Raw genomic sequence first — 13373 nt, 5'->3', positions numbered from 1 at the left:
AAAGGACAACTACATATAATGCATAATTGCCGGTCTGAATGACTTGTTATTTTGACTGCCTATTCTAAAATGTCTATAATTGCTTCCAATGAGACTTTGAATAAATGATAAGTCAGCACAGGCAATCACTGGTGGAGGCATAACACGGCTATGGAAAACTTAGTACAAATTATTTTGTTATGTGTCAATTTCCACCAATTCCTGATTATGATCACAAGGCATTTGTACCGCTTTGTTGGGTATTTCTTCCAACTGTGTCCCACTTAAGCAACAGAAGGTGTATCACATGTAGGTGTATAAAAGACATGGCAGTTTATTTTCAAGGGCAATGAGCAGAAGCTGACTGAGCCTGATAAATTTGTTTTACAGAATTTTAGCTTGTGCCAAATCCTGGCCCTTTTAGTAAAACAAAACAAAGTAAGGTAGAAGCACACCTCGCCAAGAGTTATTGCCATCTCTCCAAATGAACTTTTTCCCCCTCATATGCTTGTTTGCCAAGTCCTAAAATAACAAATCACTTCTTTATAACAAAATTGTCTCCCTGGAATAATAGGCTTCAGTGTGAGTTCTGATAGAGCAATAGCTCCTCTAAATGACAGCAAAGGCTTGCAGCAGGGATGCAAGGCACATCTATTTCAGGGCTTCCCATTAGAGAGAAAAGCAGTTCAGTAAGAAATGAAGTCATTTCCTGACTCATTGGGATGCCATGTTTAAACCACAGTTTTCTGCCTGAGGATACAAAGGTTGGAAAAATGTAGCTGAGCCTAAAAGGGGTGAATCATCCCTTCAGGATTCAGAAAACCAACTTTTTAAGGTCCTTCACCCATTACTAGAACATACTAGATAGGGAAAAGGCTTAGCAACAGCCTCCATCTATTCCTTCATAGCAGGAATAAGGTTCTCCATCTTATACCCTTTGTTAAAGACAGTTTCATAAATGATCAGTTTGCATATAATTAAATGTTTAAGTGTAGGAGCAACAGAAACATGTCAATATTTAGGCATCATAAACATCAGGAGATGGAAGAAAAGATAAATACAAAGCTTATTTGATTTTTGTATGTTTCTAAATTAAGTTAAAATACCAAAAAAATATTTTTGTGAAATGATACTTATAAAGCCATCATATCATATACTTTAAATTTACATTATTTTATGTCAATTATACCTCAAAAAAACTGGAAAAACTAAAATGAAAATTGCTATTTTTAAAGGATGATACACAACAATTTATTAGATTGGTGCAAAAGTAACTGCAGTTTTTGCCATTACTTTCAGTGGCAAAAACCGCAATTACTTCTGCATCAACCTAATAGTAAGGGTTCGAAGGATTTATTTTACTAGAAAAATTTTCAATGTTCAGTCTCACTAGTAACCAAAGATAATTTTTATAATTTATAAAAATGATGAGATACCATTTTAACCTATCAAATTAGCAACAGTTGATGAAATTAGCAGGGGTTGCATAATACTCAGAGCTGGTAAGGAACTACAAATTGTTTCAACTTTCCAGAAGGTAATTGGGTAATACATATCAAAAGGTTTAAAAATGTTCTCACTCTTTAAATCAGTAATTCAGCTTCTAGGAATCTATCCTAAAGCAAAAATCTGATATTTGGCCAAAGATATATTCACAAAACTGTAATTACAGTCTTGTTTAGAGTGAAAATCTCAAAAAGTCACTTAAAGGACCAACAGTAGGAAAAAAAAATATTATTGTGGAACACTAAAACGATGGAGCATCATACAAATTTAAACTATATTTAGAGGTTATCTTTAATAATAAGGAATCATACCAATGAAAAGAGCAGTGTGGAAAATTACATACATAGGAAGAAAAAATATGCAAAGGAATCCCTACTTCGGTATCACTCTGGCAAATGGGCAGAAGGATCTTCCCCATCTTAAATAAATCTTGTCATTATCAATGTCATATTAATGTATTCACACAGTAAATCTTTGAAGCCCTTGTAATATTTCTTGATGAACTTGAATCTATAAGTATCAGCATAAATTTCTCAAAGAACACTAGAGTGAGCTGTCTCTGCTGGCTGATCCTGCCTCCAGGTCTCTGGAAGCCTACAGTCAATGACAAGAGGGCAGTGTTAGGAGCAGCCAGCCTGAAGACTGGCCAATGGATCACAGTTACCCTTTCAGGAATACTTTGACTGACCTTGAGTATTCCCATAGATGCCAAAACTCAGTTGAATGGATCCTTATTGAATGTTGGCTGGTGTCTTATAAAATATTAAATATTAGATGGAGATAGGAGGAGAAGTATCAAAGAAAGCTACACAAAAACAAACCAAATCCAGAGAAGCAAATTGATGAAGGGCTAAGAAACGTAGTAGAAAAGAAAGAGGAAAATGCACAGAGGGCAGTGAACTATGGTTTCCTCAAAATTATTGAATTATAGCAAGCTATTTTACCAATTTTTTTAAATGCAGTTAATATTTCAAAACACAGCTCTAGAAATTGTATTCTTTAACAATGATCTACTGACTGCTTTTCATGTGTCAGGCACTGGTAAATGAGTCAATGCACATCGTGAAATATTTGTATTAATTTATTTAATCCTTACAGTTGCTTTATGGGAAAAGTATTTCTATTGTCCCCTTTTATAGAAGAGAAGAAGCAAGACCCAGAGAGCTTAAATAGCTTGCACAAGCTCTCACAGCTTTTAGGATGAAGAGTAGGGAACTGATTCCAGGGCCCTCTGGCTCTAGGTCTTCATTGCTACATATATGGTCTCTATCTACTCAAGTCACAATGGTACCATCTTTTGAAGTCCTATAGTTCTTACCATCAGTCATGCATATCTAAGATCAAACATTTACAGTTTTGCATGTTTGTTGCATTTTCGTGTTAGTACAGCACGTCTTCCCAACTAGACTGTAAAACATTGAATATAAGAACTGTAAATAATACTTCTCTATAATCCCCACAGTACTTAGCACTATTCCCCACTCATTAAGTAAGATTTAATTGGACCTTCAGCAAAGAAATAACGTTCAAAACAACTATTCTGATCGTTTTGCAATCAAATAAACTCTACCAACGTTCTTTGCTAAGAAGCAGTCATCTTTTGAGATTGCTGGAAATTTAAGTTTAGAAAAAAGAAGCTAATGCTTTTTATCTCATTCTATTCCTTTTGACTGATGAAACCAAAAATAATCACTTTGCATCTCCAAAGTGCTCCACCCCCATGAAGGCAGGGGAAGAGTGAGCCATCGCTAGGACACAAATGTGTTCTGCTCAAGGCAATCAAATAAATCAAGCAACCCCCAAAATACAGTTTAAGCAAAGTGACTCAGACACAGTTCATGTTTTTTGTCACTTACAATCCAAAGTAACTCTGAAACACGAATAGTTTTTAAAGCATTACTCACTTTGCTTTCTCTGATAAAACTAAAATAATCCAATACAATTATCTGAATGGTTATAATTTAAAGATTTAAAATATACACTCAAAACCTAGCATTTCAAATTAGTGCTACTCTTTAGGACAAACTTAACTAATAATAATGATCTGGTATAAAAGTATCCTGCAGAAACTAATTTCCTACCATTTTCTTTTTATTAAGCTAATCTGAAAAAAAAGAGCATTCTTCCATGGGCTGTCCTAGAGAAAGCACAGCATTATAGAAACCATACACCTAAAAACATTGTTATTCAAAATTGAAAGTCATTTTCCTTTCTCACCTAAGAAAGCATTTATTCACCTACTGGAAGATTAAATATAGTTCAAGACCTTTATTTAGAAATAATTGAGTTTCACCAAATCAATAAACTAAAACAATTTCTAACTGTCCTTATCAGTAGCTCAAGGATGACAAATAGGTTTAATAACACATGCCAACTCCTACTGGTTAGTAGTAAAGACCTGGATGCTGTGTTGAGAATGATTCTGAGGCCATATCCAAGAGAAAATATGTTTACATCAATTAGCCATATCAGCAATGCATGTGGGAGAAGAAATACCAGCACCAAGAATTTGTGGTAACTACCATAATTTAGAAGTAAAATACAAACTCTCAATTTGAAATGAGAGGAGTGGGTCAGGGATTTCAAAGGTGTTATTGGATTGTTTGGTTCATTTTAAGAGACAGAATACATTGCTGAGGTAACCCAGATTTATGATGCTCTAATTTAATAGCAATAAAGGAATATGAAAGAAACTGAACATATATTGACAGCCTACTATGTGCCAAGCACTAAATTTGTTGCCTTACCTTAACCACACACTCCCATGGCCATATCTAAGGTTTTTGTTATTACTAATAACAGCTCTCCTCCATTATCTTAATTTTAATCATTCTACTCCCCAAATACCACTTCCTATCTTTCTGGCTTATACCCTCAAGTATTCAGTCTTCCAATAACTTCTCTACTCCACTGACATGTCCAACCCCTGGGTCCCACCACCTTTTCACTGTTCCTCATCTTCCCACCATGTCCTCACTTTCCTCCTTACCCATCATAAACTCCATAGGCCATTATAAATCACTCCCTGAACCATCGTCAACTCTATTGTACCTTTTTCTCTTCATCATAATTGCCTAGCAAAATCACACACTTTGTTAAATCCAGATCTCTGCTGACTCCAGAACTGCCTCCATGTAACCTAAACACTGTCAGAGAAAAATTCACAACCATAATGACTGGTCTCATTCTAAAAGTATAATTACCTCAAGCAGGTCCTTGGTAAGGCTGGCAGCCTCACTGTATTTCCTTCTTCTATTCACTCTCCTGCTAGACATCTGTCTCATACCTCCTCCTCTCTCTTCTCTCTCGCCTCCTCTCTTCTCCTCTCTCAATATCTCTTCCTCCTTTACTCATTCTCCACTGATGAGCTTGTTTCTTGCCTCATGGGAAGCATAGAAAAAATCAGAAGAGAATTCTCATAAGCTCTAACTACCCCATAAACCCACCTAACTGCAGCTAGTTCTGTATGCTCCACTCTCTCTTTTAATGCCATGGATATGCTGTCATTGCTCTGATCAAAATCCAAGTCCTCCACTTGCACACCAAATCTCACCTCTCTTTTTTAATCAAGAACATCTCTGGAGCAATTCTCCCCCTCCCCACATCCTGGCATCATCTATTTTTCAAATCATTCCCACCTACATTCAAACATTCTGTAAAATAGAAATCTTAAAATCTTGTCTTGAACCCATACCCTTCCAAGTGCTGCCCCGTTTTTCTGCTCCATTTTATAGCAAAATTCATTGAAAATTTTCTTACTTTCCATTTTTCTTGCCTGTCCTTCTTGAATCTGCCTTAATCAGGCTTTGCTCCTCGTCCCCACTCTACATATACCAGTGAAAGTGTCCTTGTCCAGGTCACAAATGACCCTTTTATTGCTAAATCCAATGATTGATTCTCAGAACTCATCTCTCTCAACTCATCAATAGCATTTAACACAGTTGGGAGTCCTCCTCTTTGAAAAGAAAAATTATCTTCATCGGCTTCCAGAATACCAAACACTCCTGAGTTTTTTTCCTAACTCACCAACCACAATTTCTCAATATCCTTTGCTGGTATCTTCTCACCTCCCTAATCTCTAAATATTCGAGTGCTCCAGTGCCTCATCTATTCTCGATCTAAACACTCCTTTGATCATCTTATTTAGTCTCATGGCTTCAAATACTATCTTTACGTTAATGATTTCTGAATACGATCTCCAACCCAGACCTCTTGAACTTCAGATTATTCGTTCAACAGCCAATCCAGTAACTGCATTGAAATATCAAATATGCATTACAAACTTTTCATGCTCAAAACTAAACTCCTAATATTCCCCCCAAAAAACACTTATCCCATAGTCTTCCCTATCTCAGTAAATAATGGCTTCCATCAATCCAACTGCACATTCCAAAAAAAGGCAAACTTGGGGTTGGGATCATCCTTGAATCCTCTCCTCTCTAGCCCCTCATATCCAATCCATCAGCAAATCCTCCTGACTCTACTTGTAAATCTGACCACTCTGCATCTGACCACTTCTCACCACTTCATGGGCCAAGCTACCATTATCTCTTGTCAGGTCTCCTTGATGGGCTCTTGTCCCACTACAGTTATTCTCAACATAGCAGCCACAGAGATCTTTTTTAAAGAGTAAGTCAAGTCACATCATTCTTCTGCTTGAGACCCTCCGATGGCTTCCTGTCTCACTCAGAAGAAAAGCCAAAGCTCTTTTGGAAGCCAAGACCTTACTGTAGGTCTACATCTACATCTACACTTCCTGTAGACACCTCTCTGACTTCAGCTCTCATGATTCCCCCACTCACTCCACTTGAATCACATTAGCTTCACTGTTCTTTGAACACAGCACTCATCCTTCCATCTCAAGGCCTTTGCACATGCTATTCCCTCTTCCTGGAATGCTTTTTTAATTTTTCATATTTATTTTTTTTGGGGGGGAGACAGAGTCTCGCTCTGTCGCCCAGGTTGGAGCACAGTGGTGCGATCTTGGCTCACTACAACCTCCACCTCCCGAGTTCAAGTGATTCTTCAGCCTCAGCCTCCCGAGTAGCTGGGATTACAGGCACACGCCACCACGCCCAGCTAATTTTGTGTGTGTGTGTGTGTGTGTGTGTGTGTGTATTTTTAGTAGTGATGGGGTTTCACCACATTGGCCAGGCTGGTTCAAACTCCTGACCTCATGATTCACCCACCTCAGTCTCCCAAAGTGCTGGGATTACAGGCGTGAGCCACTGGGCCCGGCCCTAGAATGCTCTTTATACAGATATCCACTCTTTGCCTCTTTACCCTTGTAAGGTCTTTGCTCAAATGTTGTCTTCTCAATGAATTCTGAAAAAATTCTGGCATGCCCTTTACCCTACACTGTTTTACTTTTTGCCAGAGCATTTTCACCATCAGACATACTATTTATTTTATATATGCATTTGTTTGTCTTTCTACCTCAACCAGAATGAAAACTCCATGAAGACAGAGCATTTGAACTATTGATTGATATTTATCCAGAGCCCAGAACAGCATCCATTACAGAATAGACAGTAAATACTTGTTGAATGCTTGAAGGAATAAATGTTTACCTCATTTTATCTTCACTTACACCCTATAAGGCAGGTATTATTATCCCTACTTTACTGATGCAGAAAGTGAAGTTCAAATAGCTTGAATAATTTGTCCAATATCATAAATCTAGCAAATACAAGAATCAAAATTTGATCCCCACACCAACTTTCAAAGCCTGTCCTTTTTCTCATGACACTGAAGAATCAAGTATTTATCCTGCCTTTCTTATATGAACTGTGTCACTGAGTAACCAAATGTAGATGAAGGGAAGGGTCATTTATTGAAGTATTCCAACTAACAAATGAAGTAGAAATTAGAGAATTAGAACATAACTATTCTGCAGTCACTACTCTAAGCATTGAGCATCAAAGGCTGCTAACGTCACAAAAATAGAGACATCCAGACATATGTGCTTGCTGATGAATCATACCATCCTCAGTCTTGTCAAAAAAAATACTGAATCTGAATCTGAACAAACCTCTAGATTGGGGATTTTTCAACCTCAGCACTAATGACATTGAGAGGGGACTACTGATTTTCTGTGGGGGGAGCTGTCCTGTGCATTGTAGGATGTTTAACACGATCCCTGCCCTCTACCCACTAGATGCCAGTAGCACACCTACTCCTTTTCAAAAATCAAAAATGTCTCCAAACACTGCCAAATGTCCCCTGCAAATCACCCCTGGTTGAAAACCACTCCTCTAGTCACAACTAGCATTCCACAGGTAAAACAGAGGAACATGTTAAACTAAACTACATATATACAATCAGCAAAATACAGACTGTGGGAAATGTCACACATCAAATGACCCAGTTTCTTCAACAAACAAACTTCCAGGAAAAGAGGCAGGGGAGAAGGGGAATCTTTGGATCAAAATATATAGAGAAGACATTTTTTTTAACCAGGCAAAACTAAACTATAGGGTTTACAGGTACACAGTTGGGTGATAAAATTACAAAGAAATGGAAGAAAGCGATCGCTGCAAAAGTCCAATAGGGAGAAGGGAGGTGGTTGAAGTTGGAATGCGACACTTGGTTGGCCTTGGGGCTTCCTAGGTGACATGAGATTCTATTTCTTAACTTCTTGACTTGGGTGGTGTTTAAAAGGGTGTTGACCTTATAATAATTCATTAAGTTTTATGTTCATTTTATCCTGTTCTCTGTTTCTTTTTCCAGTAGAAAAAACACATAAATAAGTGAAAACTATAATAAATAAACAGAATAATCTGCCTTCCATTCTACTTCAGTTGAGCTGAAGTTCTGTGGGAACTGTCCTTGAGAGGAGAACTTTGAATTTATTGAGTTCGGGTCGATGTTTATGTTCCCTCAGCCCAGAGGTGTAAATCCTCATCAATGCTTCAGAAATGACTTTGGAAATCACAGTAGGACTTACTACAACTCTCCACAAGCCATATGTGTGATGTCCATATCTTGGAGTTGAAGGAACAACTCACATCATATCAGCAAATACCTACCAGAAAGCCTGTTGTGATCCAGGCGGCCTGCCAGGCACTGTGAGGGAAGCAAAATGCAAAGCAGTGAAGTCTTGGCAGATGTGAGCAAGGCTCATGAGAACTGTGTGGGCTGAGTAGAGATTTGTGGGACGATGACTTTAAGAAGGATTTGCAGGCCCAATAGAGAGACACTCCACAGGTGTACCTCCTTTCTTGCAAAAGATACACTCCTGAAGAGTTCTGTGGTGATTAAATTTTTATAAATTTGATTATATTTTCTCATTGACTTACATTATAATCAGAGAGTGGCTTTATCTACATTTTGGATTAATCTTCAACTGGCGATGGCTCCCAACAGTTTAAGTTTCCCTGCTTCTCTGTCAAGTAGTTAATAGTTTATAAACAAACATTTAAAGGCACTATTTAAAGGAACCCTTGAGTGAATCCTTTTGAACAACAAAGGATTCTTTGGTAAGATTAATAAATAATCATTAGATTGGAGGCTCATCAAGCTTTCTTAAAGTACAGCATACCTATACGCAAGACTCCAGTGTCCTTTGATAGGATTTCATTGCAATTATCTTTTTACCTAAGAGTCAGAATCTATTTTATGTGTGTTTTAGGACAACATCTTGCATTACTGGTCTTCCCACTTTTTCCAATAGTATTTGGAGGAACATTTTGTCCAGAAACTCGTGAGAAACATTACTAAATGTAGCTCATATTACTGAGTTGCGTGACGCAATAGGACCTTGGCTTTCAGGCTGCAGTTTAAAAGTACACAGTAAAAACAAAATGCTTCTAAGTCCAGGAGAGAGGTAATTTGAAATGGCTGGCCCACTGGTTGGATTCTCTGGGACAAAAGGTGCTCAAGCTACTCCCCTTAGAACTGCCTCTTGAAAAGTAGGCTGCCTGGAAATCTCAAGTAGGTCACTGGAAAGCTGGAATGAGAATGGAACTCACTGACCCCACCTTTGCCAACCACATCACCACATCTCTACCTTACTCCTCCACACTGCCCTGCCTATCTGCCCACCATGACTCCTCCTCACCTCCGTTTTCCCCATCACCATTCGACTCTTAGCCCTTCTGATAACTTTTCTTGAACAAACCAAAGAAAGATGTTTTCCTCGGTACCAACAGCATTTCACCTTGGTCAAGTCACACTTGGGTCTACTACATGGCAGGAGATTCCCAAGCTGCTAGAGAATGGCAAAATCCTAGGGCTCCTAATGCTCTTCCAGTTGGTATAAGTAAGGTTGCTCTTGTACTTCCCCTTGACTGGAATTTGTGGACTGGTTTTTAACATAATAGCTCACCCTGCTAGTTACACACACCCAAAGAAATGTGACTTATGATGAGTTTCAGTAGGGCTAGCTTTGTTATTTCTAATTCAAGACCCCATTTATTTTGGAGTAAATGGGTAAGGGTTAGTTCACTTTTTTGTCTTTGGTGACAAGAATATAACTTATAATTGGTTTATTTAAAAAACATACTGGAAATAAAAAATGGAATACAGCATAGAAGAATACATCAAGAGTCAGTTTTATTGTAGAGGGAAAAACAATGCTCTTTCCAAATCCATTACTGTCCATTGCTTCTAGGACTGCTTCCTGAGGATAGACACTGCCTTCCTTGCTGTGTTCAAGAAGCTTTATCCATAAGGCATTTATCTGAGTGTAGTTATGGAGCACTTACAAAATTCTACAGCTATTGACAAGCATTTCACTATAGCCTTTGCAGTAGGCAAAATTCTAAGATGACTCCCAATGGCCTATACCCTATTATAATCCCTTCTCCCTGAGCATAGGCAGAACCTGTAAATTGCATCTAACCAATAGCATATGGCAAAGATGGAGGGATTTTGCAGATGTAATTAAATTGCCTAATCAGTTGACTTCATTAATCAAAAAAGATCACACTGAATAAGCCTAACCTAATCAGGCAATGTGTTTTAAAAAGGGTCTAAGAGGTCAGAGACTTGAAGCAGCAGAGACTCTCTGTCTCCATTGCTGACTTTGAAATGCAAGCTTCTATTAATTCTACAGCCTCAAGGAAATGAATTCTGCCAACAACCACGTGAGCTTGGAAGTGAATCCTTCCCTAAGGGAGTCTCCAGATGAGAACTCAACCTAGCCAACACCTTGATTTCAGGCTTGTAAGACCCAGAGCAGAGAACTCAGCTAAACTGTGACAGACTTCTGACCTAAAGAAACTGTAAGATAATAAATGGCTTTTATTTTAAGCCTCTACGTTTGTGGTAATTTGTTATGCAGCAATAGAAAACTAATACAGCCATGAAGAATCGACAATGAAATAAAAGCCTCTGCTAAATGGATCCCTAACCCATAAGAATCAGTGAGTAGATAAACAAAGAAAAAGAACATCACAAACCAGAACATGTGCTTCCACTCTCACCCATCCCCCATCTACCTTTCCATGTCCAAGAGCAAAGGATCTAGAAAAATGGAGACAATGTCTACTTCAGAAAGGTTTTTCCTGCCCCAGCATTGTTGGTTTACTACAGATCATTATTCTACGTCCATTTTTTTCTTGCAAAGAGTCCACATGTACAGCCCTTAAGTGAAAAGAGATAAAAGAACCAAATATGCTTCCAGAGAAATAAGAAAATCCTAACCTCAGTAGGTAACTATAAGTGCCTATGAAATGCATGCAAATATTAAAATCAACCCCCAAGGGCAAAAACAGAACCAAGAATAGCATTGCAGGCAGCAAAGCAACTATTGCCAATGGTGTCCATGGCTGAAAAGAAAAGGCTTAAATGGAAAAAGGAAGACTGTCCATTGCATATATTAGATGCCCAGGATTTGTCTGAAATCCATTTGAATGGATGAATGAATGAGAATTAAAAGGGATTAACATTGCAAAAGAGCAAAAAATTAGAGAAAAATGCAGTAGTGACCAAAAGCCAGGACAAGGTCAGAAAAATTCTTAATGCAAGAAACCATCAGAGTTGACGTAACCATAGAGCAGTGGTTCTCAAAGTGTGATCCCAGGAACAGCAGCATCAGTGTCACCTGGGAGCTTGTTAGAGATGTAAATTATCTGGCCTCACCCTAGACCTACTGAATAAGAAACTTTGATCATGTGGCCCAGCAACTTAAGAAACCCAGGGGATTCTGACACATGCTCAAATGTAAGAACCACTGACCAAGAAAAATGAAGAAATCTTGTGGAAATGGTTTGAAAGAAAAGCCCAAGGGTCTTAACCCTGGCTGCACATCAAAATCAGCTGAGGAACTTTAAAATTACTAATACCCAAGCTGGTCTATCACCAGAGATTCAGATTTAACTACTGTGAGATAGGAACCAGGCATCTAAATTATTTACCAGTTCTCCAGGCGATTCAAATGTGCAGCCAGGACTAGGAAGCTTTAATGTAAAAGGTGAAGCAGTGTGGGAGGACCACATTCAAGACTGCTACATAAACGACCTCTAAAAGAAGGTTGGACTCTTCAGATATGGTGTTCTGCTGCCTTCAAAGTATTCACACATATATTCTCAGCTGTCAACACTTCTATGCTTTTGCACAGGGCATGGAAATTGCTTTTATTCAGCAGCACAGAAAAAATAACCCTTTTCACGGTCCCTGCTCACCTTCTGTGATGGTTTTGTACAAGCAACACTTTCCCTTCCTGCCTTCAGTATATGAGGTGCCCCTAGGAAACAGGAAGAGAAGCTGCACTTTCTTCTATTCATGGTAGAAGCAGTCACCACAGGGTCACTGCCTTACTTGACCCACGGACCTCCCTCAGGCCCCAGTATACACAGGCAGATGTCCCAAGAGGTCTAGATATCCCTTCAACAACTCTAAGCCACACAGTCCCTCAGCTACTCTGAGACCATCTTCTCCTGAACCTGGAAGGCAAATGAGGATCTCCAGCTGAGAGGGACAATAAAAGAGGCTTTCAGGTACAGAAACCCGGGACTGGGATCATGGCAGCCAAGACTTGGAATGTGGCCAGAGCAGAGGCCCCGCAGCCCCAGAAGCACTACTACAGGCAATGTGCTGGCTCCAACCCCATGGCGGACCACACACTGCGCTATCCTGTGAAGCCAGAGGATATGGACTTGTCTGAGCTATACCCAGAGTTCTTCGCTCCACTCACTCAAAATCAGAGCCACGATGACCCAAAGGGTAAGAGAGAAAAGAGAGCTCAGGCCCAAGTGGAGTTTGCAGACACAGGCTGTGGCTATGGTGGCCTGTTAGTGGAACTATCACCACTGTTCCCAGACACACTGATTCTGAGTCTGGAGATCTGGGTGAAGGTCTCAGACTATGTACAAGACTGGATTTGGGCCCTACGTGCAGCTCCTGGAGGTGGCTTCCAGAACATTGCCTGTCTCTGTAGCAATGCCATGAAGCAACTTCCTAACTTCTACAAGGGCCAGCTGACAAAGATGTTCCTCCTCTTCCCCAACCCACATTTCAAGCAGACAAAGCACAAGTGGCGAATCATTCATCCCACCCTGCTAGCAAAATGTGCCTATGTGCTGAGAGTTGGGGGACTGGTATATACCATAACCTATGTGCTGGAACTACAGGACTGGATGTGCACTCATTTTGAAGAGCATCTGCTGTTTGAGCATGTACCTCTGAGGACCTGAGTTAAGACCCCATTGTGGGACATCTAGGTACCTCAACTGAGGAGGGGAAGAATTCCACGTAATGGAGGGAAGAATTTCCCAGCCATCTTTCAAAGAATACAAGATCCCATCCTACTGCCTGGTCACTGACTGCTTACTCTACCTTAGCTGGACCTCATCTTTCAGGGACTAGAGAAAAGAGCAGGAGCCCTGGGTCTTCCCAGTTGAGACTGCTGGAGCTGAGACACAGTACTCTCTCAAAGAAGGTGGGGA

The 13373-nt window shown here is 39.5% G+C and overlaps 1 protein-coding gene across 1 annotated transcript; it reads left to right on the top strand.

Moving 5' to 3' along the window:
- Positions 1-12449: 12449 nt before the first annotated feature.
- On the top strand, positions 12450-13081 carry LOC105506853 (tRNA (guanine-N(7)-)-methyltransferase-like). Its single transcript, XM_011935131.1, has 3 exons — positions 12450-12718; positions 12790-12794; positions 12906-13081. The coding sequence occupies exons 1-3, from the start codon at positions 12450-12452 to the stop codon at positions 13079-13081; spliced, it is 450 nt and encodes a 149-aa protein (XP_011790521.1).
- Positions 13082-13373: the final 292 nt, after the last annotated feature.

Source organism: Colobus angolensis, unplaced genomic scaffold (assembly GCF_000951035.1).
Source record: "Colobus angolensis palliatus isolate OR3802 unplaced genomic scaffold, Cang.pa_1.0 Scaffold140, whole genome shotgun sequence".
Classification (NCBI taxonomy): domain Eukaryota; kingdom Metazoa; phylum Chordata; class Mammalia; order Primates; family Cercopithecidae; genus Colobus; species Colobus angolensis.
This window is presented reverse-complemented; position numbering and strand designations above follow the sequence as displayed.